The sequence below is a fragment of the Solea senegalensis genome, linkage group LG11 (genome assembly GCF_019176455.1).
Source record: "Solea senegalensis isolate Sse05_10M linkage group LG11, IFAPA_SoseM_1, whole genome shotgun sequence".
NCBI classification, from domain to species: domain Eukaryota; kingdom Metazoa; phylum Chordata; class Actinopteri; order Pleuronectiformes; family Soleidae; genus Solea; species Solea senegalensis.
This window is the reverse complement of record NC_058031.1, coordinates 12,795,850-12,808,097: the sequence shown is the minus strand read 5'-3', so window position 1 is coordinate 12,808,097 and position 12,248 is coordinate 12,795,850. Positions and strand designations below refer to the sequence as shown.

At 40.0% G+C, this 12,248-nt stretch overlaps 2 protein-coding genes across 6 annotated transcripts in view; one reads left to right on the top strand and one right to left on the bottom strand.

The window, feature by feature from the left end:
• samd11 (sterile alpha motif domain containing 11) overlaps positions 1 to 12,248 on the bottom strand; it is a 1,171,052-nt gene that overhangs the window by 399,753 nt on the left and 759,051 nt on the right. The window lies entirely within an intron of this gene.
• cpne5a (copine Va) overlaps positions 1 to 12,248 on the top strand; it is a 67,148-nt gene that overhangs the window by 8,561 nt on the left and 46,339 nt on the right. For both annotated transcript variants that reach the window (XM_044038085.1, XM_044038084.1), the window contains exons 2-3: positions 7,427 to 7,467; positions 8,160 to 8,206. In XM_044038085.1, the coding sequence (XP_043894020.1) occupies positions 7,427 to 7,467; positions 8,160 to 8,206 (88 nt within the window). The remainder of the gene's footprint in view (positions 1 to 7,426; positions 7,468 to 8,159; positions 8,207 to 12,248) is intronic.

The window sequence follows — 12,248 nt, the reverse complement described above, 5'->3', positions numbered from 1 at the left end:
GTTATAGGACTGGCAACAATATGCTTTTGTCACAGACCCATACTCGGGTGTGTTGTGGTTATGATTTTAATATTTTGAATCCATAGGAGCAATTATTGTGATTTTCTTTTCATCCTTAAACTTAAAATATGAATAATAGAATAACCTATGAGTTACAACACATCACAGTCAGTGACCTTCATCATTATGGAATGGGACAGTGGTTACTAACATGTACAAGTTAACTGCCAATAATAAAATGAATAAAAGATAAAATGTTTGTACATGCCATACACATGGAAACGTCTGTGTCTACCATAAAGCAACATATTTTTGTACACTACCATGTATGATAGCTGCGATTTGTGGCATTTTATTGTGTGTATTTGGCACTAATGGATCACGATGACTTACTGCGTTTGCTGTGCATTCTGCTGCCGAAGAATACGTTACTTTTATTGCGTCGACTGAAAGGCCCCCTGCTGTAGAAATTACATACTGAGTGTTTAAATTGCGAAAATGCCTCAGAGGAATATTTCAGTCTTAAAGGAATTCTACTGATGTGTAAAGGACTGACTAACCTCTGCAGCTGCATACATGCATCCCATTTAGATCTCGGACGTTCTGACCCCTGAGATGTTGCTTAAAACTGCATTAGACAAAAAGTCGACTTTCTGACCCTGTGGTGTGTGAGTGGAAAAGAAAATGTCTATTGTCAGTCAAAATGGACAGGGCTAAAGGCAGGAGAGAAAGTGAAGTGAGATGGAGTATACTTAAAATCCACTTCTAATGTTTTGCTCTTAGCCATCTTCCCTGGTTTGTGTTGTTAAAAAAAAGAAGCATTTCCTTCCTTTAACTCAGTCAGAGATTTAATCTCGCATTTGTCGTGTCCTTTTAAGAATCAGTGAGGCGGCACTTCCTATTGAAATTAGCCAGGCAATTTGAAGACAATTTAAAATGACTTTCCCCTGAAATAGTGGCCATTTCTCCAAGGTGCCAATTATGATTTGGACAATTCTTAGAAAGTGGAGAATTAAGTGACTGCTGACTGTGGGTGCAGGAATGAATCCTTAGTTTGATAATCAGTCACATGGAGGAAGTAGCTGCCCAAAATGTCTCTGGGGACCTGACTGAAAGTGAGCGTGTGTTATTCTTTTAAATTAGAGCTCTGCACTCTGGCCATGTTTTGGAGGTCAAATCTAAATCACTCTTGTCTGGTAATTGAAACATTTTTCAATATATTACCCAAATTAAAGGAGTTGACACATTCATATAACCACCAAACTGAGTTTAATTAGCTCAGAATTAATTGCAGCGTACATGCACCAGGCTAGTATTGCTAATGCAGAAGTGAGCCAGGTTTTGTCACCAACCCTCTGTTGGTGACATTTTAAATAAATGGATGTGAGTGACCTGAGCAGTTTTAGGACAGACAGAAATTGGCCTGAATGGCATTTGGGTCAGACATTTCTACAGCGGGGAATAAACATCAGCGAGCTGATTGGTCTAATTTCCACGTTGCTAAGAATATACTTCTGCACTTACAGCAGACATGGCCAGTTTAATGGTTTACCACGATATAAGGAAGTTGTGGTATCAAAACTGATACACGGTATCATACGGTGCTATTTTTAATAATAGTACAGGAATGACTAAGTAGCTGGGTCCCAATAGTGGAGGCTGCGTCCTGGATTTGTCGTTCTAGATGTTGTTGAAATGCGTCACAACACTGCGACGTGGGCTGTCCCAATTGTCACATGAATCATCGTCTCCTTCACATGCGGCTGACATCTGCCCATTCATGAAGGATACATCTGGTGTGCCCCAGCGGTGGAGCAAAGAAGATGGCGCTAATGCACCTTTCAGCTGTTTTGACAACCGCCATAGAAATCTTAAGAAGAAGCTTTTTTTTTTCTTTTATCTCCCTTAAATCATACAACAACACGACAACAGGTTCAGTGGAGCCTGGAGACAAACAAATGCAAACAGTGAGTACTTTATTGAACTCTAACATAATAACAAGAATCAAACTGAACAATGCCGAGTTGTAGATCAGTTAAAAAGACAACAGTCCTGAAAACGTGCTTTAATCTCCAACGGAAGCAAAGGAAAGGTCTAAAATTTCAGTATTTCACAGAGGAGTCTGGTGTATTCAGTGACATCAGTGCTGAGAGCCAAGATTTCGAGCAGTGGGCCATATCACAAACCCTTCCGCCATATTTCAGTTCAGTGACTGTGTCCGGACATGCAGGAAGTACTGAACGATTCTCTGAACAAATCTTTTAAATTAACTGATTCTAATGATTCAGAAAACAACTGCTTTACGAGTCACTAGTCAGTATTTGTTGTGCCGCTTATTAAACAAAGTCACAGCAGTTTCATGCAACTGTGCTGTGGTGACCCCGCCCACGTTGAGGAGGTACTATATTGTAATGGAAAACCAACCAAACTGCATAGAGCTGTGCCGTGCCGTGCTGGTAACATGTAGTGGAAAAGCACCATTACATATGTATATGATGTTGATAAAGTTAGGTTTTATTCATAAATTATTGAGGAGAAAATAAATAAATAAATAAATATATATATATATATATATATATATATATATATAAATCACAACATTTGTTTATGGAATGAAGAGATTGAAGGGAAATGATTTTACTTGTCCGTGGTTGTGAGATACATCCCACACCGACATCTGCATTGATACATCTCCATTTCCTCCAGTATTATATAAAATATGTGTTTCTGGTATGATATGATAGCCAGAGGAAGTAACATTTTAGAGCTGTAATCACAAATACCATGATACCATCATCTTACCGTCAGTTTCTTGTACCGTCCCATAAAACATCTATTTGGTTTCAAAACGTGTAATTTGGATGTTTTTTAGCCACTAAACAGAGTCTTGAAGAGACATTTTAAAAGCAATAACACTAGACACCCATATTTAATTCTAGAGGAGGTCTGATCAGTCACAACTTGAGTACCAGTGTCAAATGTTAGGGTTTTTAAAATAAAAATAGTGTCAGCGTGAATGAATCCCCAGAATTCATAAAACATTAAATACTTGAAAGGGGAAATTATCATACTCAGATACTTAATGAAGGTGGTGGGATCAAGAGGAATATGAAAAGTGATGTTGGCCATTTTTTGATTCAGATATTTGAAGTTTTGGGGATCAGAAGGATACACGATAGGCAGCAGGATCTAATTACCTTTGTCCTACTTTTGAATACTTTATCCTAATCAACCAACCTTCTCTGCATCAGCTGTTGGGATAATGATCTTCTCTTATCCCACTGAGATCTGTGGAGAGAAGAGGTTACCCTCTGGAATGGGCTGCAAATCTGGATTATCAGAGATGTTAATACCCATTCTGCTCTACTGCTCTGTGCTCTCTGGCCATGCGCACGTTGAGATGGTGGATTAATATGTGTTGATGTATACTAATTATTACTCCCAGGGACAGACATGTTCTGCACACTTGTGAGTGCTCACAGAGGTTAAACAATACACATGAAGCCTTATTTTGTGTAGTAACACAAGAGTGAAACACTGTATGTCATGTTTTGTGTCACACTCTTCCCCGCACAACGAGATGGGAGAAAGTGGTCGACAAGTTAATTGTGTGAGGGTAGCAGATGGCAGACAGTAACAGGTGGATGTAAAGAGGCAGTTAGTCATAGATGGCTTTGTTATCTGTTAAGCCCAAGGCTAATGCCCACCGAAGCTGTATCTATTATCCCCACACATATCCCTGTTGCAGAAGATTTTGTGTCCAGGATTGCAGAATTATGCTGTGTGCATGAATGATGTCCTGTTGTTTGGATTCAGCCCTGAAATCTCATCAATATTCATTGAATTTCCGTCAGCCTCCTTTAGGGATGGGACTTGCACTGCATGCAAGTTATTTATTGACAGCGCTCACATTCAGTAACCAGAAACAAGAGATATTTACTACACACTGTAGGTTTTTCCTTATATTGATATGCTAATGAGATGTTGAAACCATCTGGAAAATGTCTGTCATCTACGATGCTAAGGTGATGAGTGAAGTGAGTGATGGCAGAACTGTCCTAGATTTGGAAGGTAATGTCTGTTTGATCAGATGTTGTTCTATAAGTGAAGGAAACATATAAGGGAATGGCTTGAGTTGTTGGGGAAAAATGTTCCTTCTCTCCCTAAAGAATACACAGCATCCAGACTGAAGGAGGCAGAAAATAGAAAATGGCATACATCATATTTGTACTGATTGCGGTTCTCATTCTGAATGAGCCAATCTGTGAGGTTTTTGGCAGCTTGAAAAGGCGTTGGATGATGATCAGTGTCAGGAAACTAGATTGCTCCACCACACCGAGGAAGGCTGTGCCTTATTAGGTGACTTTGAGGTTATTGTAGGTATCCTGACATGCAGTAACCTTGTTTTTTTAATTGTGGTTCAAAGTGTGGGAGATTTAATGGGGAAGTGAGTGAGTGTGACTTACATAACTAACTTCTGCTCTGTGGAACTGGATCAACTTAACAATGTGGCACACATGGATTGCGTATTGGCCTCCTCTGACACCAGGATGCTGCCGTGAATGTCAAATGAGCTCTGAATCTAGTTTAGCCCAGGGATGCATACTGATGCACCTGTTCAATGTATTGATAGTGCCATGTTGCAGTGAGTATTGAAATAAATCCACATGCTGAATGTAGAGCGCGTGAGTAAATGATGTCTGTGTGATTGTTTGTTGCTCTCTGACCTGAGGCCAGAAACACCAAAGCAAAGGTAGCTACACTCTCTACCTTCCTGCAGCAATAACACACAACTCCAAAAGTGCTAATTATAAAATTAAAATTAAAATGTGCTGTATATTGCAAAAAGTCTTTGGCCGCAAATAGATTTGTTATTTTAGCAATAATATAATGACGATACCGACTAATTATTTCTCAATCACTGGAATACATTCAGAAAATACAGGAAACATTTATGCATGTTCTTTGTTAAGGGAAAAAAAAAACTTCTACAGGTTGAAGTGTCAAGTATTCAGTGTGACCTCTCCTGTCATTTGAACAATAGCACGACCCCAGAACCATAATTAATGTTACTGCTAAAACCTGTGTTTGTCCATGGCAAAAAAATATCTGGTCCATTACACCAGGTTTAATCAATACATGCTTAAACATCACATAGACATGTTGCGTGAGTTAAACTCACTGACAGCTTAGTAATATATTATTGACAACTTCCAGTCTAATTGACTTGGTTATATATTATATAAGACCGACTTTCAGGCAAATCATTTTAATCCAAATGTCAATGATCATAGAGTTTGATGCATGCACAACTTATTTTCTTGTACTGTTTTGTGCAATTACAATATTCTACTCTATTTTATTCTCTTCTGATGAATATCGGAATTTTTCCAGTATGATTAGAAAGAAGTGCAAACTATACTAAATATTCTATTGCAGGGGCGACAGTAGCTCAGTGGTAGGGTGAGTTATTTATTTATTTTGATTCCCGACTCTGCTAGTCTACATCTACATGCCAACGTGTCCTTGGGCAACACACTTGCTCCTGGTGGCTGTGCCGGCAGCGTGTGAATAGGTAAGAAAAATGAGTGATAGAAATGTGCTATAGTTAAACTGTAGTTTAAAGCAGCTTTGAGTGGTCATCAAGACTATATAAATACAGACCATTCTCATCGGGCCCTCAGGTGCTCTATTACATCCACACACACACACACACACACACACACACACGCATACAGGCTTCAGCAGCTATTCATCTTCCTATTCATTTCATTCATTCACAGCCTAAACAAAGCGTTATCCCCAACCCTATCCTAATCACAATTCAAATCTTAGCCCTAAACTTAACCACTTATTCTGAAAGTCTGCCTCATTAGGACCAGGTTTTGGTCTCCATGAGGACTGCTGGTCAAGTCCTAAAGAGTTAATAATACATGCACACTCACACACACAGTGGACAGCACAGAAGTGGTGGTGAAGACCAGAGAGAAGTGCTTTTTCAAGGTGACTACAAACATGGCTGTAGCACTGAAGTGTAATCATAACCTTCACGAGTAAAAAGCCAGTAAGAGCCCTTTAACACACTTACTTGTTTAACCAAGTATAGAAATGACTGCCCACCATTTTAATCAAACACAGTGCTCCTGTTTGGCAAATAATGAAAAGCTAAAGGAGAAGCTGTCTACTCTGAATGTTGACTTCTTAATTTGCCTCGCGTCTTCAGATACATACACTATGTAAGTATGTGACTACAGGCTGAGACAGCAGCCGTCCTCTTCTTTATCAGCTTTACCTACAGGAGATGAATCTACAGCAGCAGAGGGGGAGGATTGAGGAGAGGACACCAAGGATTTATGCAGTGTTCTTTATTCAGCCTGAATCATGGTTTTCATGTCATGAATATTATTGATTTTATTGACGTTTTACATTTTCCTCCCAGATAATAGTTATAATAGCTTATATACTGTGGTATTTTATCACATTACTGCACTGTACACCTTTCTTTTAAATCAAATCAACTCAATATGTAGAGCTTGATTTCACAAATCACCCTTTCCCCCGGAATAAACGCCCCAAAAACTGTTATGACATTGGAGAAAATTGAGGAAACCTCGGGATGAAGCGACACAGAAGCGATCCTAGATGTTGCATTAACTCTAACTAAACAAAAACCAGACCCACATAACCTGAACTGTACTGATATGATAAATGAGAGAACCCTCACAACTGCACACTCAACACGAGACCTCCAGAACCTTGCAGTCACACATTCAAACAGCTGACTTCTGACCTCTAGAGGCCCAGCTCTTGATATAAATATAAAAAACAGCAATTCATACAGTTGCATCACTGTACTAGAGCTGCAACTAACAATGAAACAATTGATTATTGTTTTCCATTAATGAAGGACTTAAAATAATAATAAATAATAATAAAATAATAAAATGTCAATCTGTTTTCCCAAACCTTGACATGATGATGTTCTCGAATCTCTTGTTTTGTCCACAAACCAAAATGAATAAGGTTTTTTTTATGTGTAGCAACTTGTAACTTGTTTTAATTTAATTAGTTTTAATAACTGCTGCAGCCCAACACTGTACACATATAAAATAATTTATCATCAAGCATCATCATTTTCTCATCAATTTCTTTCAAATGAAAATAATTTCACTTAAATCAAACACACTGGACCTTTAAGTCTGTTTTCAGTGCCACCTCTGCGTCTGTGTCCCTTCACCGATCTTGAATGGGTTTATTGTTCCACTTACTTTGAAATGAAGGACTCAAGGACCGTATGAATTTTGTGATGTTAAGCGTGGTTGGGAATCACTGTCACTGCAGTTATTCAGTAGCTCTTTTTTTTTCATTTAACTGTGTAAGAAATGATGTAAAAATGTGTATGATATGATGTTTCCTTCTCCCACAGGAACCTCTTGGACCGAGACACTTTTACCAAATCTGACCCAAGTAAGTTTTCTTTCACTGCTAATTGCAGCTTTGCTTTTTTTTGACACCATCTCATTTTGCAAGGCTTTACTTTTTTCCCCTTTTTCTTTTGCTGAGCATGGCTTAGATTCATTCTCAAAGATCAACTGTAATGACATCTTTTTTCTCCCTGGGTGCTACAGAAAGTACCTTAATGCTGGCAGGGTATAAGCACCAGCTTCTGAATACAAATGGGTGTCTTTTGGTGAGACTCATAGAAATCTACCATTAATACATTTTCTTAGATCCTCCCTGCAGGACACAGAGTGAAAGGGACATTATATATAATAGGGAGGATGGTTAAGCCCTTTGTGTAAATAGGCTTCAGTGAAAATAATGCACACTTGCCCTGTTTTGTAATAGCCTGAAGATGAAACTCTGGATGTATGGCAGGTCACGTAGCGGTCTCTCATCTCTGCTTCACTCCAAATAATAATAAAAAAAAAAAATCAGGGGTTTTGCCTCTGAGCCTTGATCTTTGCATGTGGACGTCATACACTGAATTTGATGCAGCGCAGCATCATCAAGTTTGGCACTGCATTATGTTATCAGGGTGTGACAGCGAAGAAGGGACCAAACAAACACTACGTGAATAAATGGGCTACTTGATTGAAATGATTTACTAACCATTTATTCCTCTGCTCTTTCCTCTTTACCTCCTCCTCTCTTCTCAGTGGTTGTGTTGTACACCCAGGGCGTGGAGTCCAAGCAGTGGAGAGAGGTAAGGGATCACATTTGACGGCACAACTCCATCAGCCTGTCCCCTCTCCATGACAGCATGCTCCCTGTTTACACCCACGACCAGCTCTGCCTCAGGGGAAATGCTGTGACTGCCAATCATTGACAGTCATCTGACCCCGTGAATATCCACGGTGCTGGCCAGCGCTGTGTTAGCTGTGACTGATTGGCCGATTAAGGTGACAGCTACATGTATCGACAAATATTTTTCTTTGTGTCTGAGTCCCCACTGGCTGTAGGCCTCTGGGATTAAATTTGATCAGAAGGGCAGATAAAGTGGAGAAAGGCAGATATTTCAGTGAGACAGAGGTTTATTCTTCGTCCTTGTAATCTCTATGGATGGGCTTTCACAAGAAATAGCTATTTAAATGACACCTCAGCAGGGCATACTATACTAACACCGTTTGAGAACACGAAAAGTGCTTCAAAGCTAAAAGCCAGCAAAGACAGAAATGTGTTACACAATCAATACTGAATATACACATTTCCTAACAGAAAGAAACATACTTTACAAGCTCAAAGTGTTTCGCTCCTGCTTTAATGCTAAAATCATTTTTTATCATCATTTAATAGAATGTTATTTGAGTCCACAAAGAGCTTGGTGTTACACCAGTGCATAGTTAAGAGTTACTTCAAATGTCCATTTGAAGTGAATAAAACCACTAATGTTTGACCTGTGGGAACCATCATTGAACAAACTCAACTGGAACCACTGCCAGAACCTAAAAATGGTTACAAATTTAACCAACATTCAACGTTCCTTTCTTTTAAATCTTCAGTAAATTCCTTGATTGAAGATTGAAAACAATATCAATCATATTTGTAAACTTAATACTGTATCTGTATGTAAATATGTAGCTGCAGCTCAGTTAACACAAGCTTTACATAAAGAGTGAAAACGGGAATGGACGAACCATGTTGCATCCACCATGTATGTGATGCACTTTGATGACACCGCCTTTATGGCAGGAAAAGCGTCAAAATGAACTCCACCGGTGCCTGTTTTAAGTCGTCAGTTCACTGAACTCTTAATATCCTCAGAGATCTAGCAATTTATCACAGATCTTGACAGACTGAATATATCTGACCCCTTTAACATTCCCAGGTGCTTTTCATAAAGCAGCTGGAGTGGACTGCAGTATTTTGACATCCTCCACTTTCTGATGAACATTCCTGCTATGGAGAACAGTTGGATATTGCAGTGAAAGCATGTAAAATAAACAGTGGTGACTTAGGTGCCTGATGTAAAATGATCACTAGTCAAGTGGAATGTGTTGCCTGTGGATTCCTATCCTTCAACTGTTTTGGTACCTCAGGGCACAACAGTTCCACCATCTTCACTTTCTATGAATACAGCTGGCGAGGAGACGAGTTGACATGTTGCTTGGTTTATATGTCTGGATTTGAACAGCTTGGCCTCTTGCAAAAATTGGGTTGTTTTGATTCACATTATTGGATAATGAGATTGTGGGACATTATTGTCTTGACAGTAGTCATGTATGACATAAGATAGTGATTACTAACCTGACTGCATTATTCATGTCCCAGCTGGGACAATTAAGCTACCTAATTGATTGATGGATTGATCGGTTGAATGTGTGAGTGACTGTAACACAGTGCTTCCAAATCGCTGGATTTAAGACCAAGTGTCACTGTTTAACATGCAAATGTGCTCAAGCATCAAGTGCTGTGTTGGGAGGGGAAGAGCCAACTTACAGCTGTCAACACTGCTTTCACTGCCTCACCTACAGCTTACCGACTGTGGGTGCAGCTTGACTCTGTCTCCCTGACAGAGATAGAGGCCTGTGTTGTCGCTGCAGACGACATCTGGCTCTGTGAGCACCAGAGCCAAGCTGTGCAGTATTGATAAAGCTGAGCTTCTCCTTGGCCCTTCTGTTGTGTAATTTGGTTCTGTTCTCCTGAGAGCAGATACAGTTGGTCAGAGAACCGTTCACTGTGCACCAACCGTCTTTAATCCAGTTACAAACCCCATCGGCTGCTAGTCACTCAAGTTCCTCCATCAAGGGGAGAATATAAAGACAAATGTTACGGATAAATTGCGATTCGATTCCAGGAGGATGTCATCATCCTCTCCCCTTCAGGACCTGAGCCCCAGTGATTTTATTATGTCAGCATCCATGGATGAATATAAAGAACTCTAGGTGCAGCCCATCATTCTCCTTCCACATGACACTACAATCCTAATCCTCAGCTCCCTTGTCTGTTTTTACTCCTAGTTCATGACAGGTTTTACTCTGTCCCCCTCTTTCACTCAGCTGGGCAGCTGACACTGTGTAACCTGCCTAAATTCAAGCAAGGGCCTTTTCCATTCTAGTCAAAATCTTGAAAAAGATGAATTTTCTGAAACCCCAGCTCGCAATTAATTCTAGTTGGGGATATTGGAGGTGAAGAAGTGCACACTGCCAACACCAGAAATTCACTCAGCCCATTTTTTCTTCTCCCTGGTGACAGTTAATTGTAGTGCTGAGGCAACACTGTTTTTTTCAGGCTGACTGTGTACTTGCCAAGGCAGGAACAATATGTGGAGTGGGAGATCTCTTATTTCCTTAGGTGGTTGTTCTTTGTTCTGGTGCTAAGTTTTGGCCTGAGACCAAAACTGAATCTGCCCCCTGCCTCCCCACTACTCACAGAAACAGGTGCTTGTGGAGATTTCACCTCCTTTGCATCTGCTGGAACAGAGCAGTGACAGGAGTTCAACTTGTACAAACTTAGACATGCCTCAGCAAACCCACTCTAATGTCATTGCATTTGCATTGGTATCATCCATCCATCATCTACCGCTTTATCCTCCACCACAGGGTCGCGGGGGGTGCTGTGCCAATCTCAGCTGACATAGGGCGATAGGCGGGGTACACCCTGGACAGTTCGCCAGTCCATCGCAGGGCCACACATAGAGACAAACAACCATTCACTCTCACACTCACGGTCAATTTAGAGTGTCCAATTTCCCCATATTGCATGTTTTTGGACTGTGGGACGAAGCCGAAGAAGGGGAGAACATGCAAACTCCATGCAGAAAGGCCCTTGTTCCAACTGGGGCTCGAACCTGGGTCTTATTCCTGCAAAGGCAAGAGTGCTAACCACTACACCAACCGTGTGGCCCGCAATGATATTAATTTGTTAAAATTATAGCACAAGTGAAATGACTCTTGCCTGTTGTCCCATACTGTGCCGCAATGTTCTTTCACATTGACTCTTTTGAGACAATGGTAGTATAAGCAAAGTACTATAGATGTTCCACTGTCTTGCATAGCCACCATTGCTGTGTCTGCTGCCCTTGTTATCAAAGGTGATTGTATCCCTATTCACATTTTGAACAACAGTTGTAAAAATGAGACAAAAATGATGCTTTAGCACAGCCACTGTTCCCGGCAACACTTATTAAATTTATATATACTGCTGTGACTGAAGGTTACTAGCTTGCTAATGCATCAAATCCACACTGTGATGTAATATTACAGAGCAGATACATGAATTTAAAAAAGGGTGAACATCCAATCCAAAAAAGTTCAAAGGTTGTTTTCTTGGTAATATACTGAGTTTGAAGTTTCGTTCTGTCAGAAGGAAAATTAAGGTTGTTTTTTTGAAAACCTTGACATCTTCCTCAGAATCACGACGAGGTAATCAAAAAACCTTATTTTTCTGTCTGACTGAAAGAAACTTAAGCTCAAAGGTGAACATTATTGGTCCTGCACTGCCAGGAAATCTCTATGATGTGAACACAAAGATACTTTTTAGGAAGCAGAGGCTTCTGTAGTTCACTGTCCGTTTATTTATCAAAAGTAAAATTCCATCACTACTGTTGGAGCAGCTGGAGATGAAGCAGGTGCCTCCTGACTTGAGGCAACTAGTAAGTAAAGTAACAAGTAATTGGTAACTAGTAATTTGTGCGATGTCACAGCAATGATGGTGTCTTGCCTACTTACAATGAAAAATATCTATAATTTCTTTGAATTATGCACTAAAAATAGTCATAAGGTTCTGAGTAAAAACCATTAACACTT